Source organism: Aquila chrysaetos, chromosome 4, assembly GCF_900496995.4.
Source record: "Aquila chrysaetos chrysaetos chromosome 4, bAquChr1.4, whole genome shotgun sequence".
Classification (NCBI taxonomy): Eukaryota; Metazoa; Chordata; class Aves; order Accipitriformes; family Accipitridae; genus Aquila; species Aquila chrysaetos.
Window position 1 is genome coordinate 32,148,825 of NC_044007.1, and position 25,842 is coordinate 32,174,666.

Below are 25,842 nucleotides of genomic sequence, written 5' to 3' on the forward strand. Positions count from 1 at the left end.
GGATTTCAAACCTGTATTTTCTTTATTACAAAAGATTTATTTTATTACAGGTTTGTTAAAAGAAACTATATGAAAACCAACTTATTTCTTTTTATCCATTGTGTTAATATTTAGCCTTTACCATACCGTTTAGTGAAACACAGTAGTGTGCTATTAAAACATATAAAAGGCAAATCTCAGTTCTAAGGAGCAAACATTTATCAAATAAAAAAATGGATAACGATTACATAGTGATGAGGGATGCTAAGAGAAGGGTATATGGTAAAATATCTACAGCAAACTACTCAGTGGTACTACCTCTGCAGAGCCTGAACCACATTCTGGAGACACCAAATAAATTCAGAACTGGGCTTCTTGCATAGCTTCTTCATCAGAAGGTTGTCACCAAATTGTGCTAGAGAGAAATACAGTGAATTGTCCGAAACATTCAAGCAGCAAACAAGAGGAACTGTAACAACTCAAATCCAAAAGCCTTTTTCTTATCACATTGCAGTCAACATTTTTCTCCTTTCTCACTTTCTTTTGGCACAACAAGTTTTTCAGGCTGGTGGTGGTATCAATTATCTTGCTTTCATTTCTCGTATTAGTATCCAAGGCCATTTAAATACAACAAAGTACAAAGGAACAGCCAATAAGGTACAGTTCTTGCAAAGTGAATTCTGGATCTGTGTGGAGTCAGCAGACTACAGCAATATTTTACATTAGGTGGGAGACTTGTGTTACTGAGTGGCAAGAACAGGAAAAGTCAAGTGAAACAAAACTTTAAGCAAGCAAACCACAGAGATTGGCCTCATTAAAGAAAATCCTCTTAAAAGTCTTACCAACTTAAAGCTAGGCAAAGGTGGCATCGTCTGCTAACAGCATTACTGCTGTGACCCACAACTAGAAGCCTACCACATGCCAGTGTACTGGCGCCAAACTTTTCTTCACCTGATAATGCTTATTCTTTTCAGAAGAAACGGGCATGTAGTAATACCTGAAAACTCTGCATTTGCAGAAGTATATGCGTCTCAGCAAGTAACAATGTATACTGTGAGGACCAGTAATTTCAACTCTTACTTCTTAGGGTGCATCATTGCGTTGACAACCAAGTATCATTTCTGGCTTTCAAAACTGGTTTCACTTCAAAAAATGATTTTACTAGAAGATCTGTTAGCAAACTGAACTATGAAAGTTTTCTACACAATTGAAAAAAATGCCATTTTTTCCTGCAAGATGCATCTGACATTACAATTGAAAAATGCTTGCTATTGCATTGTAGTAACATTGGCATAAGACAAACACATTTTACATTGTCCATCTTCCTTACATCACACCTACTTTGACAAGGACTTCTAATCAAAGTGAATTTACCTACTGATTTGATTTTACCCTGCATCATGGTTCCCTGCCCTGCTCTGTATGTTCATTTCTAAAAGATAACTGCCACTGCTTGAAGAGACCAGAAAACAAACAAAACCCACAGAACGGGGGGGAAACATATACAATTCTTTTCATAACACTACTCTTGTGTATCATTGCCCCAAATAAGCAAGTCTCAGACATTTGGTTTGGGAACTATTTCATCAGAAGACAAAATGAAACACTGGCTTTCTTTTAATTTGATAAGGAAGACAGTTCAGTCTGTCTTCTTTTAAAAAGGAATCACCCTCCCCACCCCCCTGCAAAACCCCAAAAACCAGACAAACTAAAATTCACTGCCATGTTACTACAGCATAGCTCCAGCATTTCTTAAGGGGAAGATGATTTCTAGGGCAAACAGAAATCTCTTCCTATTTTTTGTAATAGTAAAGAAACTGGAGCTGTCCCTCTTATGGTTATTCTTAGGAAATTTACTTTTATTAATTTAGAGCTCCCCAATCAAATAATGTATTTAAAATAACTTCTGAATAAACAGCTCAGAAAATCCAGACTGCAGATAGCTTCCAAACAAATTCTTTTGGTTCCCCAATACAAGAACAGTGGATCTCCATCAAACTATTTCACACCATTTGCTAAAGAGCTATTACCACGTTTCAATAGTCATCCCTCTCCCTCCAGTCCTACTAAGGGCAATTACACGCAACTTTAAAAGCAAGCAGTTAAGTATTACCAAGGAAACGATGATTGTCACAATGCAACAGAATATTAAGGTCAGTGAATAATAACTGATTATTTATAAATAACACTAATTTCTATTAAAGCCTGCTTTTCCAAATATAACCAGAACAAAAGCACAACAATTCTGTAGTGTACCAAGTGTATATTTCAATTTACTGTATGCAGTCTAACAACAAATTTGGTCATAATTTACCAGATATACATAAATGATTTAAGTAGTAAAAGAAGATTCAGTTCCAAGAGAATAAGTTCATACCTAGAGGAAAAAAACCAAAACCAAAACAAAACAACAAAAAAAAAGAAAATACATTAAGAATGTAGAGCCAGGTCCAGTTTCTAAGCATTAAGTGAGCAGTATCCTAATAAAGCAGATTTAGGTGAATTTCAGATATATATATATATATTTATATATATAGACAGATCTACCAATTGTAAACTATGGTTTTAAAGGGGATAAATGGGATGGAAAAAATCTTTATGCTATACTTACATATTCACAAAGCAGAACATTACTTTAACGTTTAAAATATTTTTTCATTCATATCATCTTTGCCCAACTAATTTCTACTTTGGACCCCACCAGAATTACACATTACTCATTTCAGTCTAGAACAATGAGAATAAGATGTATTCTTCAGTGTAAAAAAAGGCACCCCACCCTCCCCACCCTCCCCCACAAAACTAATCATCTGTCAGGTTTACAATGTTGTGGAAACTACCAATGAAACAAGTGGATGATAAAAAAAGCATTTTAATTCCCATATAACTGTAATTCAAACTTATCTCAGCTTCAGTCAACAAAAACAATGTCTTAACATTATGTTACTGTTCTACTGATGTAAAGGACAACAGTAAAGCTCGTCTCTTTAAATACATACCAACTTTGATCAGATGGAGCACCATTAAGATTCTGTCTGTCAAAGCATTAAGTTCAAAGTTATCCACACAACTAGCATAATTTAGTTACCTGATATAAAATAGGAAAAAATATACTCATTTTAAAATTAAACAAAGCTGAAAAATATGGTGACCCTCAATTGGTTTTTATACAGTACTGTCACACTGGCCTAGCTATGTGTCATGATAAATGCTCTGCATATTTACTCGTGACATAATAGTACATCAGATTTATTGTTCCAATGATTGCCTGAATTTATTTGCCTTTAGGCTAGACAACACAAAGGAGTTTAAGATGAAGGTGTAATGCCCTCCCCTCCCTATGAAAGAGGCCTGAAGTCATTGGTACAATATTACAAGCTTAGGAAAAAAACCCACATGGCTACAAAAATTCAAGTTTCAACACCTCCTAGAAAATTTGAAATAAAGAGTGTAGGGAGCATATCATCCTGAAAAGTAGACAACTCAAAGAGCATTATTTTGCTTTGGACTTTTTGTTTTTCTTTAAAAAAAAAAAATTCCAGCAAATTAAGTCAACAAGTTAAATGTAGTTGGTTTATATTAAACACTAGCAACAACCCATTAAGTACAAAAGAATAAAAAATAGTTTGTGTTCATTTTAATGACGAACGATGGGCACAATAGCCTAGTGTCCAATTCACATCACATAAACTAGCCAAAAACCGGACAAGTAAGAAATTATCATCCAAAAAGTTGTTTAATATGACACTTTCTCCATTCCTTGTATTTTTATTGTGTGGGACTGAGGTATACACCAGGGAAATCAAAAGTTTGAGAGGAGGGGGGGCCTTAGAGGAGGGAGGAAACATTATTACATCAGATACCTTTTAGCATGACTATCTCTTTTGACTAAGTGGCAGAAGAGTTACCCATGCTCTCATCATTCTATTATTTTCATTATTGGTCATTCCTTCTGCAAGATCATTTTGGAACTGATGAATCAATAACAGCCTTCTTGAAAATTCAAAACTGTGAAGAGACACTAAATTAATGCCATTATTAACTTCTCCAGTGCTTATCACCTATACCACCTGCCAGCATAGAGCCAAAAGTTTTAAAACCAAATTTCAATACAGTGTTGGCATTATCTTTGATACATATTTAAATTATTGGCTTTCACCTATCAGAGTACGGGAGAGGTAAGGTTTGTATGGCAAAGACATGCTTGTGGAAACAAGAGCCAATAGCCCAAATTAGCTTAACTGGTTCACTGACAAAGTACAAGTGGATTTGGGAAACCTGTCTTTGTATTTCCATACGAAGTTGCAATTTTCTTCATTCATGTTAACAGATACATGAATGTGTAACATAAGTACAGTTACTACTATGTCTGAATAGGACCCAAGTAGCTATATCCTATAAATAATAAAAAATACATTTTTCTTTTGATAACTGACTGTAGATGTGAGGACTCTGTATAATTCAACCAAATGGTTGTATGCTGTACAGTCCTGTGCAAATATCATAAAAAAATTAATAATCCTTTTTTGCTATAAGGCTTTGACCCTACGTTTTTCACAGCAACATAACTACCACCCAGCCTGTACCATATTTTGCAAGCCTTCAGTCCAAAAATTCAAATAGTCAATCCATATAGTGTCCATTAGCGGCACCCTGAAGTCATATGCTCTGTCAGTCATCTAAAGGCATACAAACTTCCCCAGATTCATCCCATCGAGACTGGTCATTCTGTTCTTCTACATCATCACCAAGCTCCTCATCACCTTCTCCCACTTCATTTTCCTCATATTCTTCATCCCTAGGGAAATCTGTGTCCTGCACCTGGTCTGCTCCCTCTTGCCCTCCAGGTTGAGATTTATCTGCACAGTCTACACAAACTCCGTAACGTCGCGATCCATGTCTTATTCCAACGCTGGCTGCTAGCATGAAAATCTTCTTACACACCATACATTTATACTTTTTATCCTTTTTATGCACCTATGGAAGAGAAATATTAACAGCTGAAAATGCGTGTATCAGGTTGCATTTGCAATAGTACTAGAAAACTACTACTAATAATAATTACTAATACAAAAATTCATTTTTTGACCTCTTCTGAAGGATACCGCAACACCGTTCAGAGAAAGAGAAGTACTACTAGAGATCCATTCTGACTACAAGCTATTGCCCACAACCAAACTAGCTGCTTACTGTTCAGCAGATAGCTGAATAGCTGCCTGTTCCATAAACAGGTGAGTGTTAATTTTATGACTACTCACTGTACAGAACAAGACTCTGAAAGGCAATGGGAACAGTATAAGCACTTATGTTGCACACAGGATCATAACTCATTTAGAAAATCACCTTTACAATTTTAAGTCCTAAGAACAAGCTGGAGTTGTAAATTCAAAGAGCAAGATCCTTCTTCCACGACACCTCCCTCCCAACACAACCAAACCCAACATCATCTTTCCAGGTTCCTTTGAAGAATTTTTTGTCTTGTATGTAAGAGTGAGCTTGCATGTAAAATTAGGAGGCTGCTGTTGACTAACTTGACTAAACATAAATTTTAATTTTTAATTTGGGGGTATGTTATTTGTACAAGTAACTGAAATCAGCAACCATGTATAATGGTTATCATCTTGGAAAAAATTAAGTTGAAGGCTTCCTTCTTCTATTGGGGGTCCCCATAACAGATTACAACTATGTGCTTAAATATCTCATTTGAGGTCACATTGAAAAAGTTGCCATTCTAGATAAAACAGAAATTACCACCCAGATGAGGGAAAAAAACCAAAACCAAACAAGGTCAAGACACAAATAGTTACCTTAGTCCCACTGTATAATCTGTACAGCTGATACTACATGTGTTTTCCTCAGCCTCTAGACTTGTTATGATAGTGTTTCACACAAAGCAGAATGTTTGAGGTTTCTGTTGAATGGCAGCAAGAGGGGAAGGTGGTCTGATCCCATCAGGGAGAGCACACTTCAGTTAAAAGTTAAAACACCGTGCTGGGCTGAGCTCACTCTATAGCTATTTTCAACCTGTCTGACTTCATCTCCTTTCCTGAAGGAAAAAAAATCTTCAGCTACAAGACCTCATCAGATACTGCAGGACAGAAACCTGAAGTCCCACTCTACTCTACCTGGTAGACTGACTACCACCCACAGTTGCTATCTTCTCTGGTGAGCCACAAAGGAAGAAGTAGAGTAGCTGCTGGGATGTGTTACACAGTATCACCACCAATAAGGTGATAATGACCTAACCACCTCTGCCCAGCCACAGAGCTGCCCTGTACCATCACCACCTCCATCACTGCAGTCACCTACAGATACTACAGAATAAGATGTCCTTCAGACTCGGTAATATCATAGGCACTCTTGTCCCTTCAGGCATCTAAGCCTTCACCAGGTGGTATGGGAAGAGGAAGAAAGGCAGCAGTAGCAGAGTGGAAAGATGTGTATCCAAGATGAGAGAAGTCCAGTGGAACATAAGAAAGATGCTGGTTCTAAAATGTAGGAGCTACTAACATATGTCTTTCCTACCTGTAGAGCAATTTAAGGAATACTTAAAATTACTATAGCGGTCTTAAATTTATATCTTCTAGAATTATATCCTGATATGACTCAGATTATTATTTACTTTTAATAATATTACTGGCTAACAGAAAGTCCATTTCATGATAGCGCAAGCTAGAAAGGCAAGTTAGGAAGCCTTACACCAAAAGCTCTTTTCTGCATCTGCATTAAAACTTGGAAGCTCACAACCACTTTTTCTACTCACTGAGGAACAAAAAGCCAACTGCGAGGAGGGTATGGAGACTTATGGAACACCTTCATGAGGGAGCAAGGTGGTCCATTGATTCTCAAAGGACTGAGGAAAGCTACCAAAACGGAGAAGTAAAGTGCAATTTACCCTGTTCCATGTACTAACCTATTTTGAGTATCTGCAAAACATGTTGCAAAATGAGTTTTTTAAAATCACAGCTTGGAGAAATGTTATTACCTTCTCACCACCAATATGATCTTGCTTTTATTACTCCCTGAAAACACACTTTGGATTTTATACAGTAAATATTATAATGAAGTCTTAATTTCCTTACAGACTAGATACAAAGTACCTGCAAAATACCCAAGACAGATAATACTTTCTCTGGTTCCTCAGATAAGCAGTACTCAAGTCAAATCCTGAGTAATGCAACATGCACAGGACAGGGTAAGCTCACCTGCTGATTATGGTATTGGTAGAATGCAAGTCAGAAGGACATTTACTTTCTGCATCTCAAGTATTTTTGTATTCCTTCCTAAATCTTAAAGCAGATAGTATACTATAGATTTGTCTAGTTGTGAAATAAGTATTTCAGAACTACCCCAAGATATTGTGCAATTGCTGATTAACAGGGTGTCCTCACAGAAAACAGTGATGCAGCATTATAGAACAAGAAGATGTGCTATTCTATTGCAGTAACACCAAGCCAAAATTCCCTTTCGTTATCTACAGAATACTTACATATACTGCATCTCTTTATCACATCACTTTGAAAATCATCTTGAAATTATCTCATCAGAATTCCAGCGACTGTCTTAATTGATACTGCATTTTCCATTAAGAATATAAGAGGTATAGTTATCACAAAGAGATGTTTATCCTCATACATTTTAGATTAAGATAAAACAAGTTACATTATGGCAAGTCAGAGAACAGTGTTTCTCTCAACTACCAAAACATGTGAAACAACTATAAAAACCCACTGGTACATGCGCATACACACACACGCACACACACACTTGAGGTTACCTACCAAGGAATGTCTCTTTACATGCTCTCTTCGAGTAAACAGCTTCCCACAGATGTCACAACTGAAAGATCTCACGCCTGTGTGAATGAGCAAGTGTCTCTTTAGTGTTCTTCTGTATTTGGCTACATAATTACAGTGTGGACACTTCAACTTGTTCATGATTAAAGCAGAGGAATCGCCTACAAGATAATAAGTCATCAGGAGAAAAGATGATGAAACACAAAAAACTATTTCAATATGTTCTGCCTGGTGTACAAAAATAAACAGGTGCCAAAACAATAAAGCACCCACGTGACTTTTCATTAGCCAAATCAGGACAATGCCTTCCTGCAGAAACCACAAATACTGGTAGGTTCTGCATGTATGATCTTGCTAGAAAAATACCTACTTGTAACCAAAGAATTTTTACTACAGAAGTACAGATTGATTCTTTGAAAAGAAGTCTTATTTCATGAGTCAGAGTAAGTTAGCTCCAAATTAGCAGTATTCCATTTTCTAGAGGTCACCTATACCAGAACACACTTTATTCTGGATTAGAAACACTCTAGCTCTGCGGCATTTAGACAGTTACAATCTTCTCTCCCAATATTCCATTTAGAATTATGTGCAGGAAGTGCCTGCCAAGATCTGACTCTACAAATAAGTAAAAAAAAGAAAGTATAATTAAGCAAGAATTAATATTGACAAAAGGAATAGAACAGTAAGAGGTAGCATAATTCTGAAATAGCTAAAAAGGGAAGTTATTGGTTCAGATTTTAGCTATTCTCTACCCAAAGTCTATTTTGGTCTAACAGTAGAAAAAATAAAGAGAGCAGAAAAAAACTTCTGGAAGCAGCAATATCCCACTTCTTCCTTCTGAAAGAAGAGAGCTGTTTACATATCCTTGGACCAAGGATAACTAACATAGCTTGCTCAAAGGATATGTGCAAAACAGGTTTACTACAGCTGCCTATTACTGTGTGAAATAGAAAAGCATAGGATGCTGTGACAGCTACGAAGAAGTCCACACAGGAATACAAGGATTATTTTGAGAATAGGGTACCGAGTCAACTTACTACAAGTGACAATTTATGAACATGATCATAACTATCTAGAAGCATCCAAAAAGCACTGGCTAAGGCTACTTGATTATATACATAAGTTTCTAATGTTCATGCTGGCAGGAAGAAAGCAAAAGTAATTGTGTGCTATGTGCATGGGACTGCATGCCTGTATCTAAGATGCCTCCTCCCAGCTTCAAAATCCATCATAACATGGAAGTTAAATTTTGCCTGTATTCAAAAGTTTGCCTTGGTATATCGGAGCATTCATGCAAGCTGCATGTCAACATAATGTCACATAATGGCTTACATGAAGAAAAATAAGTTCAAAAAATGTTTTAAATTGCAGTCTTACACACATCAAGAGGGGTATGACAGACAGGCAGACATCAGGGCTGTAAGATATATGGGAATTTAACGGTTTAAGAACAGGCAGACCTCCTAAGACCCGAGTTCTAATCCCTTGCCTGCTAATGAATTTCACCTTCTGATGACCCAATTCCTTCCACCGTAAAAAACAAAATATTTACAGTAAAGCATAAACCACATCCCAGTAATAGCTCAAAGCTACAGAGAGAAGAGGTGGGCATTACTATTACCCAGTCCTTAAGATCCTCTTTTTACTAAAGACTTTATGTATTTTAAGGATCTAGCAACAATTATTTTAGATGTGGTGGGGTTTTGGGTATGTTTTCAGACAGAAAAATAATTACAGATAATTGCTTGCTTGAACTATTAAGAAAGGCACATAAGCTGTGAAAGGGTAGGTTATACAACATAGGTTTGACTGAAGAGGGCTTTAGCTATGGCTCCATTGAATTCAAAACCTTTTATTTTTAATAGCAAGAAGTATGCTCTGATGTCTGTCTACTCTGACAATTATATTTAACTTCATAACTTCATCATCCAAGCATTCAATTTCAAAGCCCATTTATCTGTAATTAGCTTACTGCAGCGGGGCGGGGGGCCATCAGATCATTAAAGACCTCAGGTATCTTCATATTCAGGCACAATACAAGAGCTGATATAAATCATGTTCTGTTTTTACTTTTCCATCTATTTGAATTCCTTTTTCTCCCTCCAAGGAAGTACTCCTATTTACATTATCCAGAAAGGCAAATGATATGGAAGGAGATTATGTAAACACTTAATCCTGTAAAGCTCTAAACAAATTAATCAAATATTACCAGCAGTGACACAGAATATAAAGAACACCTATCAGAGGCAAAAAACAACCACCTCTCCATCAGATATACTTGCCATTTTCCCAAGCTTCTTTTGGCCAAGATTCTGGCAGCAGTCCATACTTGAAGTCACTTGAAGTACCCGGCAGCAGTCCATACTTGAAGTCACTTGAAGTACCCGGCAGCAGTCCATACTTGAAGTCACTTGAAGTACCCGGCAGCAGTCCATACTTGAAGTCACTTGAAGTACCTATTACAGACACAGTCTTACTTTAGCTTCCTGGGTTCTAGTAGGTCATGCTGTTTAGCAAAATATATATCCTTTTTAAACTGTGACTAAAAAGTTTCAAACCTTAAAATAGTAATTATTTTTTTCACATAATCTTCAATACTGAAATGAAGAAATAACTGCATTCCTAATTTCACTGAAATTAGACCTTTGAACTACTCTCCACAGCACCATTTCTTCTGCCCATCCTGAGAAAAATTCAAAGCCTTTTTCATACTACAAGAACTTTTATCGTAAGGGTATTTATTCCCTCACTATCATCATGACAGGGATAAAAAGTTTTCCACTGGATTCTCTTTACAACTGCTTTGTGCAGTGACTTCATCTGGTCTACCACAGGCAGTCTAGCTGGTACAAAAGTAAACATTTTTCTACTGGAGGTTTGATTTTCTTTACTGCCTTAAAATATCTCAGTGGTATATAAAGTGCTTTAAATACCTTTATTTACATAAAGTATCCTACAGCTATGTCTAAATCCTTTTTTGAATAATCATCTCCATTACTCTATAACCACATCAATTCAAGACACCATAATTACTTGGAACATACCATCTTAAAAGACTAGTTTGCATATTTACATTTGGTCTTTAGACAAGCTCTTCATGCAGTTTGCATGGTCTTTGTAGCTTTTTTTCCTCTTTAAAAGAACAAAATCATTCAGAAGTAAATAGTGCCTTAAGAAGACTCTTGCTTGTTTAATTCTGTACTTTTGTAACAAGAATTGCACAAGTGAATATGGAATCACTATTACACAGCACAAAGAACTATAAATAGTACACAAGAAAGTTGCACTAGGCATTTGACAAAATCATATTTGTGGGGCAAAGACTCTTCTGGCAAGAGTGCAAATCAACCTTCCCCCCAATCCCCAAGACAGAAGTTTGTTGGAAAACATGAACTTATAAACCATTACTTTCCTCACAGGCACACAGTTGTTAAATAAACAAACTGCAGTGGAAACTGGCAGATTTCCTTTTATTTGTCTGGATGGTGCTCAGGTCCTCACATTGGATTCCCAATGTCACTGTTGTGAAGGGCTTCAGAGCAAATAGATACATTTTTACTTTCAAGCCTGAGACTTTACATTTTAATAGTCCAAAGACTTTTTCCTTTGTCCCTATACTGCTCATTCTAAGGATTTTTCTGGGAAAGGAAGTTGTCTTAGTGTAAATTAGAATTTCATGCAGCTAGTGGTAAGCCGCATACTGAAACACTCACAACTTACAGTTTTACTGGGGAAAAAAAAAGTACCAATTACAAATCCTCACAGCATTAGACATATACAGTAGTTTCGTTTACTGCTCAGGCAGTGTTACGGTTGGCAGCAGTGGTTTCATCTGCAACATAGGACAACAGTTCAAAAGGAAATCAATTAACAAATAGGAAGCTTATAATTCTATCCTAACCATTAGACAATGGCAAATGATAAGCAAAGCTGGATCCCAACTGCCAACCTAGGTATTCCACGGGAGCTTTTAGAAAGCAGAGCTTGAGTGGATGAAGGAAGAGAAATCCCAGTATTTTAGCTCATCCACCTAGCTATTTTGGTATACAAAGAAGGGGGAAGGGAAGGGAAGGGAATAAATCTCCCTCTCCTTTAAGCAACAAAGTAGAGAGGAAAATATTTTTATATTGTTTTAATTACTGACTCCAATAGCTGTTGTTATGTCCAAAAGAGGCAAGAACTCCTTACACTAATTTGGAGCTATGGACTCCAGCAATGGCATCTCACAACAGCTCAAGGAATAGAACACAGATACCCTATAGACATGCCAACTACACATTCCTTTGAGGTGAGCAGTAAAACTTCTTTCTGTAATATACAAGAAAGGATTAGTGAGGAAGCAGTTCTGGGCAAGAGCAAAGATGACTTGACCTCAAGGCTAAAAGCCTCCAAATTAAAGCAGGCTTCAGGCTCTAGCAGAGAAAAAAAAAAAATAAAACAACTTCTATAATCTGTTTAAAATATTAGACCTTTTCTTTATAGGCTTTTCCCCTCTAACAGAGCTGTCCTGTCTCTACTTGACCAGTGGAAGATCAGTGATCAAAATATTTAATCACATTTTCCCCCCCTTATAGGAAGAATATCTGTCAGATAACAGACCAAGCCTTTACTGCTCACAGATGTAAAGTATATGCTGTGTACAGGCAACATTGCATAGCTTCCTTCAAAATAAGCATACATCAAAGACTGACCATAAGCAAGAGTTGTACCAAGCTGAACACATTTATAACACGGTCACTTTGACAGTTTTTCGGGATCTAAGAGAACACAAATCGAATTTCATTAGGAACATTTATGCTCACAGCTGGTACTGAAGTTTGAGGGAAGTTAGGAACTCAAATCCCTGGATAGGTCTAGATCTTGGCATAAGACTTGGCATAGAGCCAAACAGACTTAAAAGCTGTAGTCTACTGGGGATAATAGCTATTAAATTCTTCTACCTCCAATTTGAAGAGAAGACTTGTTATAACATGAAAGAACACCAGCACAGATACCACAAGAGATAAGAGGCTGCTACGGACACTTCAGTCTCTGCACAGTACAGGACTAAGCAGATCATAATTAAACCTAATGCTTATTCTTAGAATAATTCGTTGACCTAGAAAACCTGCTTTCTAGATTAAGCATACATATAATATGTTCAAAACAAAACAACAAAAAAGGCATTTTTAACATCTAATGGCTCATCCAAACAGGAAAACCATGAATTATATATAGACTGGGAACTGGAAGTGCAATACCTAGCCTCTACTAGTTTCCCCAGGTGGACATATAGCCTATAGTCAGATAAGCTTCTTACTGTAGCTGGGCCAAGTATAAGATATTACAGACCCCTGTGGCTCATAACATCTTTTCCCATTCCTCCTCCCACCCAGGCTACTGCCCCCTGAAACCTGCTTGCAAAACTACAGGTACAGTCATCATCTAACCTGTTCCTGTCAACTTAATTACAGATGATTTTGATAGGAGACTGAAAGCAACTACATATGCAGTTGTACTGGGGGTGGGTACAAAGGGGGAAATACAGACAGCAGTGAAAAAGGTGGGTTTTTTTTTTTTTTTTTTTTTTTTTAAAGAAAGAGGGTAATTAGAAGCAATAATGTTCTGTATCTCCAAACCAGGTCATATGACCACAGCTTTCCTCTGATCTAAGGATAACTTTTTACAGTTTAGCTGATTCCTAAAAGAGGTGTAAGTTAATAATTCAAATGTCAATTAATCTCCAACATCTACCCATTCTTCTACCCTGCATGGAGAAGAGGTTTGTATCAGTAACCTGATCTTAGCAAACCCAAAATAATAAAAATAAAACAGAATACAAGTAAGTTGATTAACTGTCAGCACTAAAATTCTCAAGATGTCAATCTGAGAAGAGATAAAGACAATCCAAAATACAATGAAGTGGTTGTGTAGGCTTTTACACAACTAACAAAAACTTTATGGAAGGATTTTATGTTCTACTGTGTGTGTTCTCAGGAAAAGATAACCAGAAGTCAGACACACTGATTTTCAGTTTTGAAGGCAAGAGGTAGGGGAGTATCACCAGAAAGAAAATGCACCTGAGCAGAAGCATCCTTAGTTTGACAAGCTTTGCTCTTTTTCTGTAACCAGAAATATGCTGATTTTTTGGGAAGAAAAAGAAACATTACTGACTAGGGGATGATCAAGGAAATTAATGAGAAGATCAACAACAGAAGCCATTGAGCAGGTAATTATAGAAAGGGATATGGATGCAGAGTGCGCTGAGGGAGAAAATGCAAAACTTCGCATTAGATACAGTTGTCTAATGAACTCAACTTCTGTTTTCTTTATACATATTAACACTAAAAACAGTGCCAAAAGAAGAGAAAAAGGAATACTATTTTTCCCCACCAGGTTTTCTGACATTGACTGCTCATTCAGATCAATTAAAAAAAGACAGAAAGTAGACAGGATAAGCGACTGGACCGTAACTTTCAAGGATTGTAGAGAAAGCAGCAGTAATCTACTGATACAATCTGGATTGCTATTGGAGAGCTAGATTTGTTGCTTATGTTAGGTAACATGACAGAAAAAACAGCACTATCAAGACTGACATACTGAGAAGGTGGGGGAAAGAAAATATATTGTACTCCATTTGTTCCCAGAGTATTACTCACATCTTTAACCTTGCTTCTGAAAAGGGTCAAAGCACATTACTTCTCAACTGCCTCTTGTAACAGAAGGCTCAGACAAACCTAAGACATTTTGCCAATGCAATCTTACTCATACTCTATGTACCGCTCCCAATTGCTCTTAATTTTTACTGTTTCTCATTCATGACAAAAAAAAAAAAAAAAAAAAAAGGTTTATTGCCTTGACTATGGAGGCAGATCTATTACCAACTAACCCTGCCAGACGACTATCAATTGACGCCAAATATATCACCCACTTGCTTTTTCAACTTGCTTATCATATACTCCCTGAAAAACTCCTCCCTGAGAAGAGGTGACATTCACATTGGAAAGCTATTTTGCTGATCTCTCTTCACAAAGGTTCAATCAGTGCAACACAAGATAGTGAGAGCTTTCCTCATCCAGATCATTTATTTCTGGGGAGTTATTGCTCTCGGGGACTATCACAGACTCAAACAAAAACTTAGGTCTGAAGGGGCTGCTGAAGGTCACATAGTTCAACCTCCTTCTCACAGCAGGGCTAACTTCAAAGCTAGACTGTACGTTGCTTTGGACCTTGCCAAGTTTTAAATATCTACAAGGATGGGAAATTCCATAAACCCTCCAAGCAATCTGTTCCAACACAACCGGTCTCATGGTCAACAGTGTTTTTCATATACAACTGGAATTTCCTTAGCTGCAACTAGTGACAACTGACTCTTGCCCTTTCACTGTGCACCTCTGAAAAGCACCTGGGTTCATTTTCTCTGTAATCCCTTTAAGGCAGTATAAGATGGCAGGTAGATCCCTCAGACTTCTCCATACTAAATAAATTCAGCTCCTCAGCCTCTCCTTGAACAACATGTTCTCCATCCCCCTAACCACTTTATAGTGCCCCTCCACTGCACTCCCTCCAGCTTGCTGACATCTTTCTCTTCATCTCGTCTAAACTGGGCACCACCAACTGGTGATTCAGCTGGCTGTCCACAAGGATCTCTGGTTCTTTTCCACGGAGTTACTACACAGCCACTCAGCGCTCAGTTTGTACTGATGCACAGGGCTGTTACTTCCAGATACAAGACTTGACATTTGTCTTTGCACAGCATCTTAGAGGTTCCTGTTGGCGAATTCGTACAGACTGTTGAGGTCCATCTGAACAATAGCCCAGCCTTGCCTTTCAGTATATCAACCACTCCCACCAATTTGATGTAATCCGCAAACTTGATGAGAGTGTCTTCTGTCCTACTATCCTGATCACTGATGAAGGTGTTAAACAGTATGAGACTCAGGAAAATAGCTCTTCTTGACTTCACTGTCAAGAAAATACCTTCATCCATAAACTTCTGGACTATGTTGTGAGCTCAAGGGCCAGATCATGAACACTGCAAACAGGTCAGTTTAAGGATGTACCTCAAGAGCTTTCTCAAGTAAAGTATTCAAGAGATAACTCAAAGACTTTCTAATATAAACATTTCACATCCCCTTTTCATCAAGTCTTACATTTAAAGTGTTAATCTAAGCATGACTTTCAAGGAGATATACACCTAAAAGGCTGCACTGAACTCCTAGAGACTGACTGGCATTTAGGATTAAGATCCTTCAATACAGTAGAACACACCCACCATTCTAGATACTCTGGTAACCAAATTAAACGTCATGGCATTATGTTCTGCTCCTATTTTCTTGCTAACTCTTTGAAAAAGTGACTACAGAACAAATCCAGTTAGTTTCTCCCTAATGAAGGGGTAAAAAAGCATCCAATTAAAAAAAAAAAAAAAAAAAAAGGAAGATTAAGTTTATTCCCATCTTAGCCCTAATACAAGGGTTCTCCACACAGTAAAGCCATTAGTTTCTTTCTGCATCGGCATTAGAGAACTGCTATTGCTACCATTTTATCAGCTACACGTTGTAGCTTGTAAACATATTTTCTTAAAAGAAGAATTAAATGTCAGCTTGAGGGACAAAAAATAGAAGAATCACCGTGCATTATTATCAAAGACCACTGATGTCATTGTAGTTGAGATATATACACCAAGAACTGATACTGGTCTTCATTTGTATTGATTCTTATGTAAAGACATAAGCACAGATACCATTGCTGCACAGACGCTCTTTTGGTCCAAACAACTTCTTATGCTAAAACAGTTGAAAGGAAATGCTAAGGAGATCTTCACTTCATGTTAGCTTCTCTAATCACAGGCAGTCTTAGAAGCAGTAGAGTAATTGAACAAAACCCTTGTGTTGAACTGGCATCTCAGTATCATTCATTCCAGACTCAATTTGCCAAAGCCTAACTTTGTCCAGGAGTACAAAGGGATTTTGTCTTTACACCGGGCTTTGAAGAAAATTAAGGTACAAGACAGAGGTGCAAATCTGTAAAATACCAAAACATAAAGGAAAACAACCAACCCTTCCAACAACAACAAAAAACAACCCAAAACCCCAAAAACCACTAAAACCCAAAACCAGATACTTCCTTGGGAACTCTGCATAATAAGATCTGGGAGTACATGACAAACTAAGCTTGCCAGACTGGTGTCATGCTCTCCCTACAAAGTAACATGCAACATTACACCCTAAAGAAAGGGGATCAACTCAAGTCACAAGCAAGCAAATCTGTAAAAGATTGGAACTTTTACACAGCTCATACTTCTCAGGCACACATCCTGACCATGTTTAAGCAGCAGTTGTCTTTCAAAGGGTGTTGATTTTTTTTCCCGGCCTTAAAGATTATATCCCCTCAACCCCTCCTGCCACCCCGCCCCGAGAATACCAGAAGTGACTAAAGTTCTGCAATTGTGGCTACATTTTTACAGTAAAAATGGCAACTCTGATCTTGCTAACTCCCCTCTCCATTGTTTCCAGTATGACAGGATGAAGCTTGTAACTAACCGCACCAATGAAGTCTAGTGGTTAAAGTGAAATTGTCTGCTAAAGCTGTACTCCCACAAACACATATGTACTGCAAGTACTACAGTGTGCTTTAGGGTAAACGCATAGTATAAGCTTGCTATGCTATAATATTCTACATTTTGTATAAACTTTCTACACTATGAACACATTTCTGGTTGGATATATTTACTGATACCTGTCAGAAACTGGCACAAGTAAGAAATGCTGCCTGCCTCTCTCCTCCACTCCAAAAAATGACTCCAAGTTCTGTACACACTGGTTGGGCAGCAAGCAAAACAACTCAGCAAGGAAAGAGAACCTGAAGGAATCATCTTTTAGTCAAATTACATGCCACTTAAAACTTATTCTACTCAGCTACCAACACTGAGGATGATCTATCCCTTCCATGAAATTTAAAAAAAACCCAAAAAACCAAAACCACCAACAACAAAAAAACAAAAACAAAAAAACCCAACCAAAACCCCCCCAAAATCACACAACACACTAAGACTGGTAAGCCCAGAGTAACAGAACAGCAATTGATCAATTCATACTTCTATAAACTCTTACATGACACAGTCACTCTAGCATAAGAGTGCTCTCACAGGGAGTTATGGTGATGTAACTGAATTGAATAGGCTTACCAACACAGAAAACCTACAGCTTAAATAAGAAACCTAAGATAATTTTTCTGTACCATATATGTCAGTGAAGGCATAAAGGATATTTTAAGAACTCCTTTAGCCATCTTTTAGCTTCATAAATATCATACGGGAACGGACAGGCATGTGAAGACAAGCATGTAGGAGATAAGAGGGCTGTGGATAAAATCAAGATTTTCTTTTCCAGGGTAATTACTATCTGGAAAAAAAGCTTTTTAAAGGAAGTTGTACTGTAATCTTCTTGATAGTTTAAAAAAGCTCCACACTACTCTGAAAATTAGCTACAATCCAAAAGGATCTGAAACATCTGGAGTAAAACCACTTTCACTACTCAGCATGTAATAAAATTGATTAGATTTGACTTACTGAGCTACGTCTTTGAGATGCAGGAAGGAAGCTAGCTGAAGAAATAGCACAGCTAACTTCTGTGGCTGGAGTTATGCCCCCAAATGAATCAAGAAGAAATACAGCCCCTAGTTTTCTTTATTTATGGAGCTGCTGCCAGCATCATCGCTATTTCATAAGTGAGGTAGCAGAAAAATCAGATCAGCAGTCCAGATTGATAATTTTTTAAAAGTGAATGTATTGCCTGCACTTCACTTGCACTGGGACCAAAAAAAAAAAAAAAAAAAAAAAAAAAAGCTTTTCAGGCAGAAAAGGTCTGTAGACACCACATAACGTTCTTCCCCAGCCCATCCACCTTGCTTGCCTTTTTTTTTTTTTTTTGAGACCCCCCCCCCCCCCCCCAAACCAAGACAACAGTAATACACAGAACATTGCTTAAAGTTGCAAGGTCAGTGGTTAACCATACTATGAGAATGTGAGGATCTACTTGTCTTTGGGATCATCCCTGGGAGAGGTAAATTTAATGAATGGCGAAGAGGTTGACCCCCAGATGTTGCACTCTTTAGATGACTCCTAAAAACCTACAGGGCCTTCAATACCAGATTACATAGGGAACAGGGCAAATAAAGAGGTTACAGGTCCATTAAGCAATTTAAATCTTTCAATCAGGGTATCAGCTGGAGATCTGACTGAGAGTCATAGTACCACAGAAGAGTAGGAAAAAAAGCTTAATTTTTTTTTTTTTTTTAAACTCAGTCAAGTGGGCTTTATCCCTACAAGAAATATATACATGTCTGGCCAAGTCCATCAATCTGGATTTCTTCAAATACAAAAGTTACCCGTCTTTATTATAAAGTCCTGATCGAGTTGTGTTATGCTGCTCCCTCACGTCATGACAAAAAGTGTGACCAGCACTACATTTTTTGTAAGCAGGTTTAGCTGCTGCTTGTATTCTCCTGAAAAGTAGCTGTTTCTACAGCAAGCTGAATTAAATTCCTTAAGAACCCCTACAAAATCATTCAGGAACCCTCTTGTTCAACAAAAAGGCTGGTTTCATCCTGCCCTTGTTATCCTTTCCCTTGTCCCCACCCCAATATACGACACAGCATTATCTAGCCTGAAAGTCATAGTAACTATCTGGTGGTAGCTTCACAAAGCTATTGGGATATTACATACAAGTTTCCTTAAGAATGAACATAGTCAGCTCTGGAAAGCATAAGCAATACTTAACAGCTGAGTTCTGAAGCCTGAGGACAGGACACTCGTACTCCAAAAAACAGGCCCAAATGAAAAGCAAAATCAAGAAGTGATAAAAACTTACAAGAAACTACGAACAGACATTAAAAATATGATGCATTAGAATCACTGAGCTTTTATGAACTGGAAACTGAATAAGAGATGCTGACTGACTGCATTGTTATTTTCACCATGGTAAATGGTTAATTGGAGGATGCACCACAGCTGTAAACAGTAAAGACATTTTTTAGCAGATTACCAACTAGAAGAGAAAACAGTGAGATAGGCAGTAACATTCAGTGTGAAGAAACACAACTATTTTAATTAATAGAGCTAAAACTGGAGAAGGCTTGAAAGCTTCAGTAACAGTAGGTAAATGAAGTAAGACAGTACATGCAGTTTAAAATCTGTCTCAACTTCATGAAGTTTTTTTGAAGCTCACCAAAGTGCTACTTTTACAGGGAAGGTGTTAAATATAAACTCACTGGCAATGGAGGGTGAGAGGAAGGAGAAGCTGACATATCCCTATGGATACCTGTAGGAAAACTTACATCTGGCAAGGACAGTTTAACAAGTTTGCTTTACTGGGACAAGAGGGGTAGCAGGTAGTTCAGGAAGCTTTTATTGTTGATTATCTAATACTTACCTAGCAGTACCCAACTGGAAAGTCCATTTACTACAGAATTCAAGGTAGTGGCTTTTGGGGTAAACTTTTGCAGTGAGTGTTCTTAAAACAGGCTTCCTTTCCACCATATCTATGGTATTTCTTTCCCCTCACAAAAACACTAGACAACCCAAAACCATGATCAAGGACACAGCAACTCCCTTTGCATGTAACTGGACATCTCATAACCACAGCTGGTGCTGGTTATTCCCATCAGCACATGACAAAGCATAACAGAAGTTCATTCTTTCCCTTTTAGCAACCAAAGGGACAGCACACTCCTTCGCTTTTTCATCATAAGAATTTACTATTCCTTCTTTTTCTTCTCCTCACAGCATTCTTATAACTACTCCAGAAGACATTTTCTTAGCATTTTGAACTCCCAGTGCCTATTGTTTTGGTAGTTTTTCATCTCCACAAGAAATTTAATCCACAACTGAAAAGTTACCGTATAACCTGCAGGTTACTCTACAACTCATTCTTGTCATTCTTCCAATTCTCCACTCCTCCCTCTTCCACCTTTTCTTGGACATAGAGGGAGCAATTGAAAGAAGAATGTTTAGGAGTGGAATCTACCTGAAGAGCAAAGAAAAAGCTAGCCAGCAGTAGTGGAGAAAGAACACCAAATGCTGAAGCACAGACTATGGGTGAAAGTAAGCTACACCAAGCCTTACTTCCAACATATCTTCTTGTTTCAAACAACGTGCATGCACATAAGAACTTTGTAAAAGTAAAGGTCTCATTATAAAAATAGTAGATATGGATTCCAAAATGGTTCTAACACTGACAGAAAATGTAATTATTTACTTCGGACCACTTATGTTGTACTCTGAAAATACCAAGGAGATCATTAGTTGACACTATTTTACAGTTCAATAAAATAAACTCCCCCCTGCAATCACAGAACTTTCAATGGTTTTGGACAGACACCACAGCACAAATTCAGTGTGCCCCTAGCCGCTAATACACCTCTTTTCATCAAGATGTCGCATGGTTGTATTTTGTAATTTAATTCTTTAGTACAATGAGTTACAGGAAACCTTGGCGCTTCTGCCCCAAAAAACTGAGTAAGGTCTAAACTTGCTTAATCATTACTGCACTGCCCATATCCATTACTTTTTCAAGAAAGCTCCACAGCACATATTCAAGTTCTGCAGAATGCAAATAAGTATTTATTTCTGTGGCTGAGGACATCACTGAGTAGACATATTACCTGTGGTACTACCAACAGTAAAAGAGGTTGTATATCTACCCCCTATAAATCAGAAATAGAAGTCACATGCTAAATTGTGTCAGAAATTTGATGTTTGTGCAATTAATATACAGGTCCTCAGCTCCTGCTCCAGACCCTCTGCTGCCCTTTTTGATGCCGCTGCAACCAAGTATGTATTAGCAAGCAGCGTAGCCCAGCACAGGCAGATTTGTTGCGTGGGTGCTGAGGACTCAACATCCCCACCATACACATATAAAGGTGCTTTACTGAAGGCTAGATCTAACCTGGTGCTGTGGACCCAAGGCCTGTTAGCAGTTGGCATGCAAGAGGCATGTTTCTGAAACACAGCTTCTACTTTCATTTCAGCCAGAAGAAACCCTGTGCAGTCTAAGAAAGCTTAGACAGTAAGAGAAGATCAGGATATTCACTTTACAAGTGCACACTCCCAAGCTGAACTGCAAAGCTAAAGTAGACCTACCCACTGAGTTCAGAGATGAAGACCAGAGATAAGCAAGCCCCCTGAAGCATTTACAGAATGAACGTTGGCTCCTCAGCACAGCCACTTCTCCAGAGCTGCTCCTGTTGTGCCACACTGCTTGCTAACTATATGGACCTATCTTGTAGTGGCTGCTCCTGCTCACGTGCCAGATGTACACATCCACAGCTCCAGCCTGCACCACTCTATACTGTCACATGTCATCGTGATGCTCATGCATATATACTGGTACGGTACAGTACAGCGCAGAGTCACCACAAGCCCTCTGCTGGACCGCTATTTATTCACCTATTGCCTCCTCGCACCTCAGCAGCTGCCAGCCACACAGAGAGGCATCTACAGTGCTGCAGGTAGAGGCATTTCAGGGCCCCAGGAGAAATGGCCTGTCCCTGCCACTACTGAAAGGACTTCTTTCAGCCTTGTTTTTAAACAAGTCTGGGTGTACAGGAAGAAACTAAGGCTATCCTTCCTTCCACCAAAATAAATATCGGTTCCTAGACTCTCCCAGAACTCAGGCAGCTTTCAAATCTCTGTTTTGTCACTGGAATACAAAAACATCCGGAAATATTCTATACCCACAGGTGTGAGTGCTGATTTTTTTTTTTTTTTTTTTTTTTTTTTAAATTTCCCTCTTAATTCTACTCCTTGAACCTGGTAAGCAGAGGATAGCCACAGTCCCTTCATGTCTGAAGGCAGCATTCATTTTAAAATGCTTTAGAAACAGACACATCTAAAAAACTTTGTTCCAGCTATGCCTCAAATTCACCTTTAATTTGACTCCTAAATTGGGGTAAGTTTTCAAAACTGCTAATTCATCTAAAAGTGATACAGGTAAGTGACAGTACTGCAAATACATACTTCAACTATTGATATAGTATAATAATTATTAAAAAAATAAAACCCTGAACTTAGTTACATTGACCCAAATCCCAATTACACTGTGAACAGTCTGCCTATAATTCTTTGTGTGACCATATTTGTTTAGCAAACAGATATTTAATCTTATTCTAGCATTTACATTAACCATAGATCCTTAAGGAAAAAAATCCTATGAATTCAGTCACTTTCAGGATTTGTTTAAAGAGTATTTCAACAAAAAGATATTCCTCCTACTGTATGTCATTGTGGCATCTCTTTCCAATCTGTTTCACAAGTCTGGTTTAAGAGTTTCTATTATACTAGCCAGGATTATTCATTTTGTAGCCTCCCAGATACCCCTACAATAAACAGCAGCAGAAAGTTGACTTCTGTTTCTGGGTGACACTCAAGTGAGGGAGATTACCAGAAAAATCTTTTGCTAGTGTAGAAAAGGAAATTATAAAGGCCCTTTATCTCTGTGCTACCAGTTAACATCATTTGCCACCAGTTATCACTCCTTGATTTTGTGCCGAATAGTGGCTACAGATTAAATGTAAATGTAAGAATCTTAGCTTCTACCAGCTGGTAAGGATCCCCAACTCAAGCGTCAAATGCAAACAGCATGTTACATTCTGCATGGCACAGCACTGTCATTCCTTTCTCTAGCCAAAGATACACTGCTGTGCCCCAAGGTGGAGAATCAGATTCCTGATTTAGTAAACTGATTGGTGTGCTGACTTTACTAGAAGATCCTATCCAACATACCTTTATAAAAGTTGCATTGTCATGTACTTTATTCAATAATTAAGTTTTGAAATGACATGATTGACATTAAGCAATATTTACCTGCTTCTTCTTTAATAAATGACAAATCTTCTTCTGGATATGGGACTGATGGTTGCAACACTGAGCAATCTTCTGAGTTCTCTTCAGTATTAGGTGGTATATTATAAATAAATCTCTTTGCAGTTTGGTTTTTCCTTCTTGCTTTTCCAGGTTCTTGAACTGATTGTCCCTGTGCGCCCATGTCATTCCATACGAAAACTTTTCCCTCACCTTGAGATTCATTTTCAGCCATTTCAGGTGAGCTGTCCTGGACCCAACTGCAGTCATTCATTTGGTAGCTTTCCATTTGGCCCTCATCAATAGAGTAACCATCGTTCTCAGTTTTTATGCTACTTGCTAAGTTGGTAAGGTTTCGTGTTGCCCAGAAGCTGGCAACTTTCTGATCCCTTGGAGACAAACCATCCCTACTGACAGATCTTCTGTTGTAATCCACAACAACGGTCTCTGGAGCTTCTGATTTTATACTTATGTTTAAGGCATCTTTAATGAAGTTGCGGCAGGACTGGACAACCTCCGTCATCTGAAGGTAGCTGGCCACCGACATCACTTCAATGGCATTTTGGCTCGTAAGCACGAGGTTACCAGAATATAAGAAGTCCAAGATGACAGAAAAACCTTGAACAGCAACAACGTCTAAATAGGTAACAGTGGTTTGGTTACGGCTTTCTTTGTTTGTAAAGCAATACAGAGTCTTAAAGAAGCGGCTGCCTGCAACCAGGATGTTCTTGTGAGCTCTGAAGACCCTCCCGCTCACCACAATGTTAACGTCACAAAGAATGCCTTTCTTCCTCTGCTCGTTGAGCTCTTGCAGGAGCTGATAGCAGTAAGAGTTCTCATTTGGCCTGCTGTTAAAATCACAGTATCCTTCATTATTCAGTTCTGATGGTAACTCTGACTCCTGCAATTAAAAAAACCACAACCATAATTAGCTCTTAATGAATGCTCTTAGTCCTCCAACACTATAATAAGGATATGAAAACAAACTTAAGAAGATAATGTTATTAAAAAGATGATTTTTTTTATGTTCTTGGTCATAAAGGCAGACAGCAATATATAATTAAAAAATATTCTGAAAACTAAGAATCACAATCTCATTCTGCACCCTCCATCCCCAAATTTGAAACAAAAACAGAACTCGCAGAATTGCCTTGAGGGCAAAGGAAGTGAAGTTTCGGCCAAAAGTAAGGAAAGATTTAGTTGAATGTGAAGGTTTTTCTTAACCCACATACACTAGAGATTCAGGAGTCTCTTTCCAAAGACTTAACTAGATGGTTCCCAATTACCCAACCCCCCCATTCTTCTCTACAAATCTCCACTTAAAACAGATAAGTAGAACCCTGATAACTGATTCAGCATTTTCTCATGCTGAGAGATGAATGCATAAAAGATTAGGTCTGTATCTTCCCATCTGTCTTATATGCTTTAAAGAAAACATAATACTGAAGTAGTTATAATAGCAGATATATTTCTTACACAGTTCTACAAGTTAGGCATTTATTCTTTATTTTCTAATTTTGGCAGGCTTAGGATTAAATAGGTGTATCGCATGACAAGTGGACAGAATATTGCAGGTGACCAAACAAAACTTAAGTTTCCGTTACATTATTTAACTAAGACTTTCTTGAATCAAGCTTCACTGAAACTTTCCAGTAGCAACACCTCTAACTGGTACGTACTTATTATGCAGACAATACGTACTTATTTGTCCCTCTACAACCTTTCTAAGATGTGACCTCAAATGCAGCTTGAAAATTTTGCTAGAAGTAGTATCAGACAATCCAACACCAAGAAATTACTTGTTATTAAAGATTAGTTCAGACAGCAAGTAGCTGGTAAGTAACAAGAGATCTGAACTGGATTTTAGAGCATTTAGAAAACTTCTAACTGATGTTTAGACAATGATGATTCAGAGCTGCTACAAAGTAGCTACAAAACTAGAAAGGAGAAAGCAGAAAACCACACAGACTGACATATTTGAGACCATACTTATATTGATTGACAGGTGCTGCCATCAGGAGCAGTGATGATGACAGAGTGTTTTATACCAGATCTCTAACAATCTCTCTTCTTCCCTAGCAAATAAGGACAGTTCAAAAGAGGCTGGCTCCAATATGGTTTAAGATGAGAGAAGATCAGATTTTGTTAATGACGTCATTATTTTCTCCTCTCATTTTCTAAAACAACTCAAATATTTAGGGGCTAGAGGTATCATTAAAGCTTGAC

The 25,842-nt window shown here is 37.9% G+C and overlaps 1 protein-coding gene across 2 annotated transcripts in view; it reads right to left on the reverse strand.

Moving 5' to 3' along the window:
* Positions 1 to 2,227: 2,227 nt before the first annotated feature.
* The window catches only part of ZBTB10 (zinc finger and BTB domain containing 10), a 30,805-nt gene continuing 7,190 nt past the window's right edge, over positions 2,228 to 25,842 (reverse strand). The window contains exons 2-6 of one of the 2 annotated variants that reach the window (XR_005932234.1): positions 23,620 to 24,517; positions 10,058 to 10,231; positions 7,761 to 7,936; positions 7,469 to 7,552; positions 4,742 to 4,956 (exon numbers count right to left, since the gene is read on the reverse strand). Coding sequence is in view for 1 of the 2 variants with exons in the window: in XM_030012306.2 (XP_029868166.1) it covers positions 4,651 to 4,956; positions 7,761 to 7,936; positions 10,058 to 10,231; positions 23,620 to 24,517 (1,554 nt within the window). In the remaining variant the exon portion in view is untranslated. Of the gene's footprint in view, positions 4,957 to 7,468; positions 7,553 to 7,760; positions 7,937 to 10,057; positions 10,232 to 23,619; positions 24,518 to 25,842 lie in introns of both variants that reach the window. The other variant, XM_030012306.2, reaches the window with a different exon arrangement.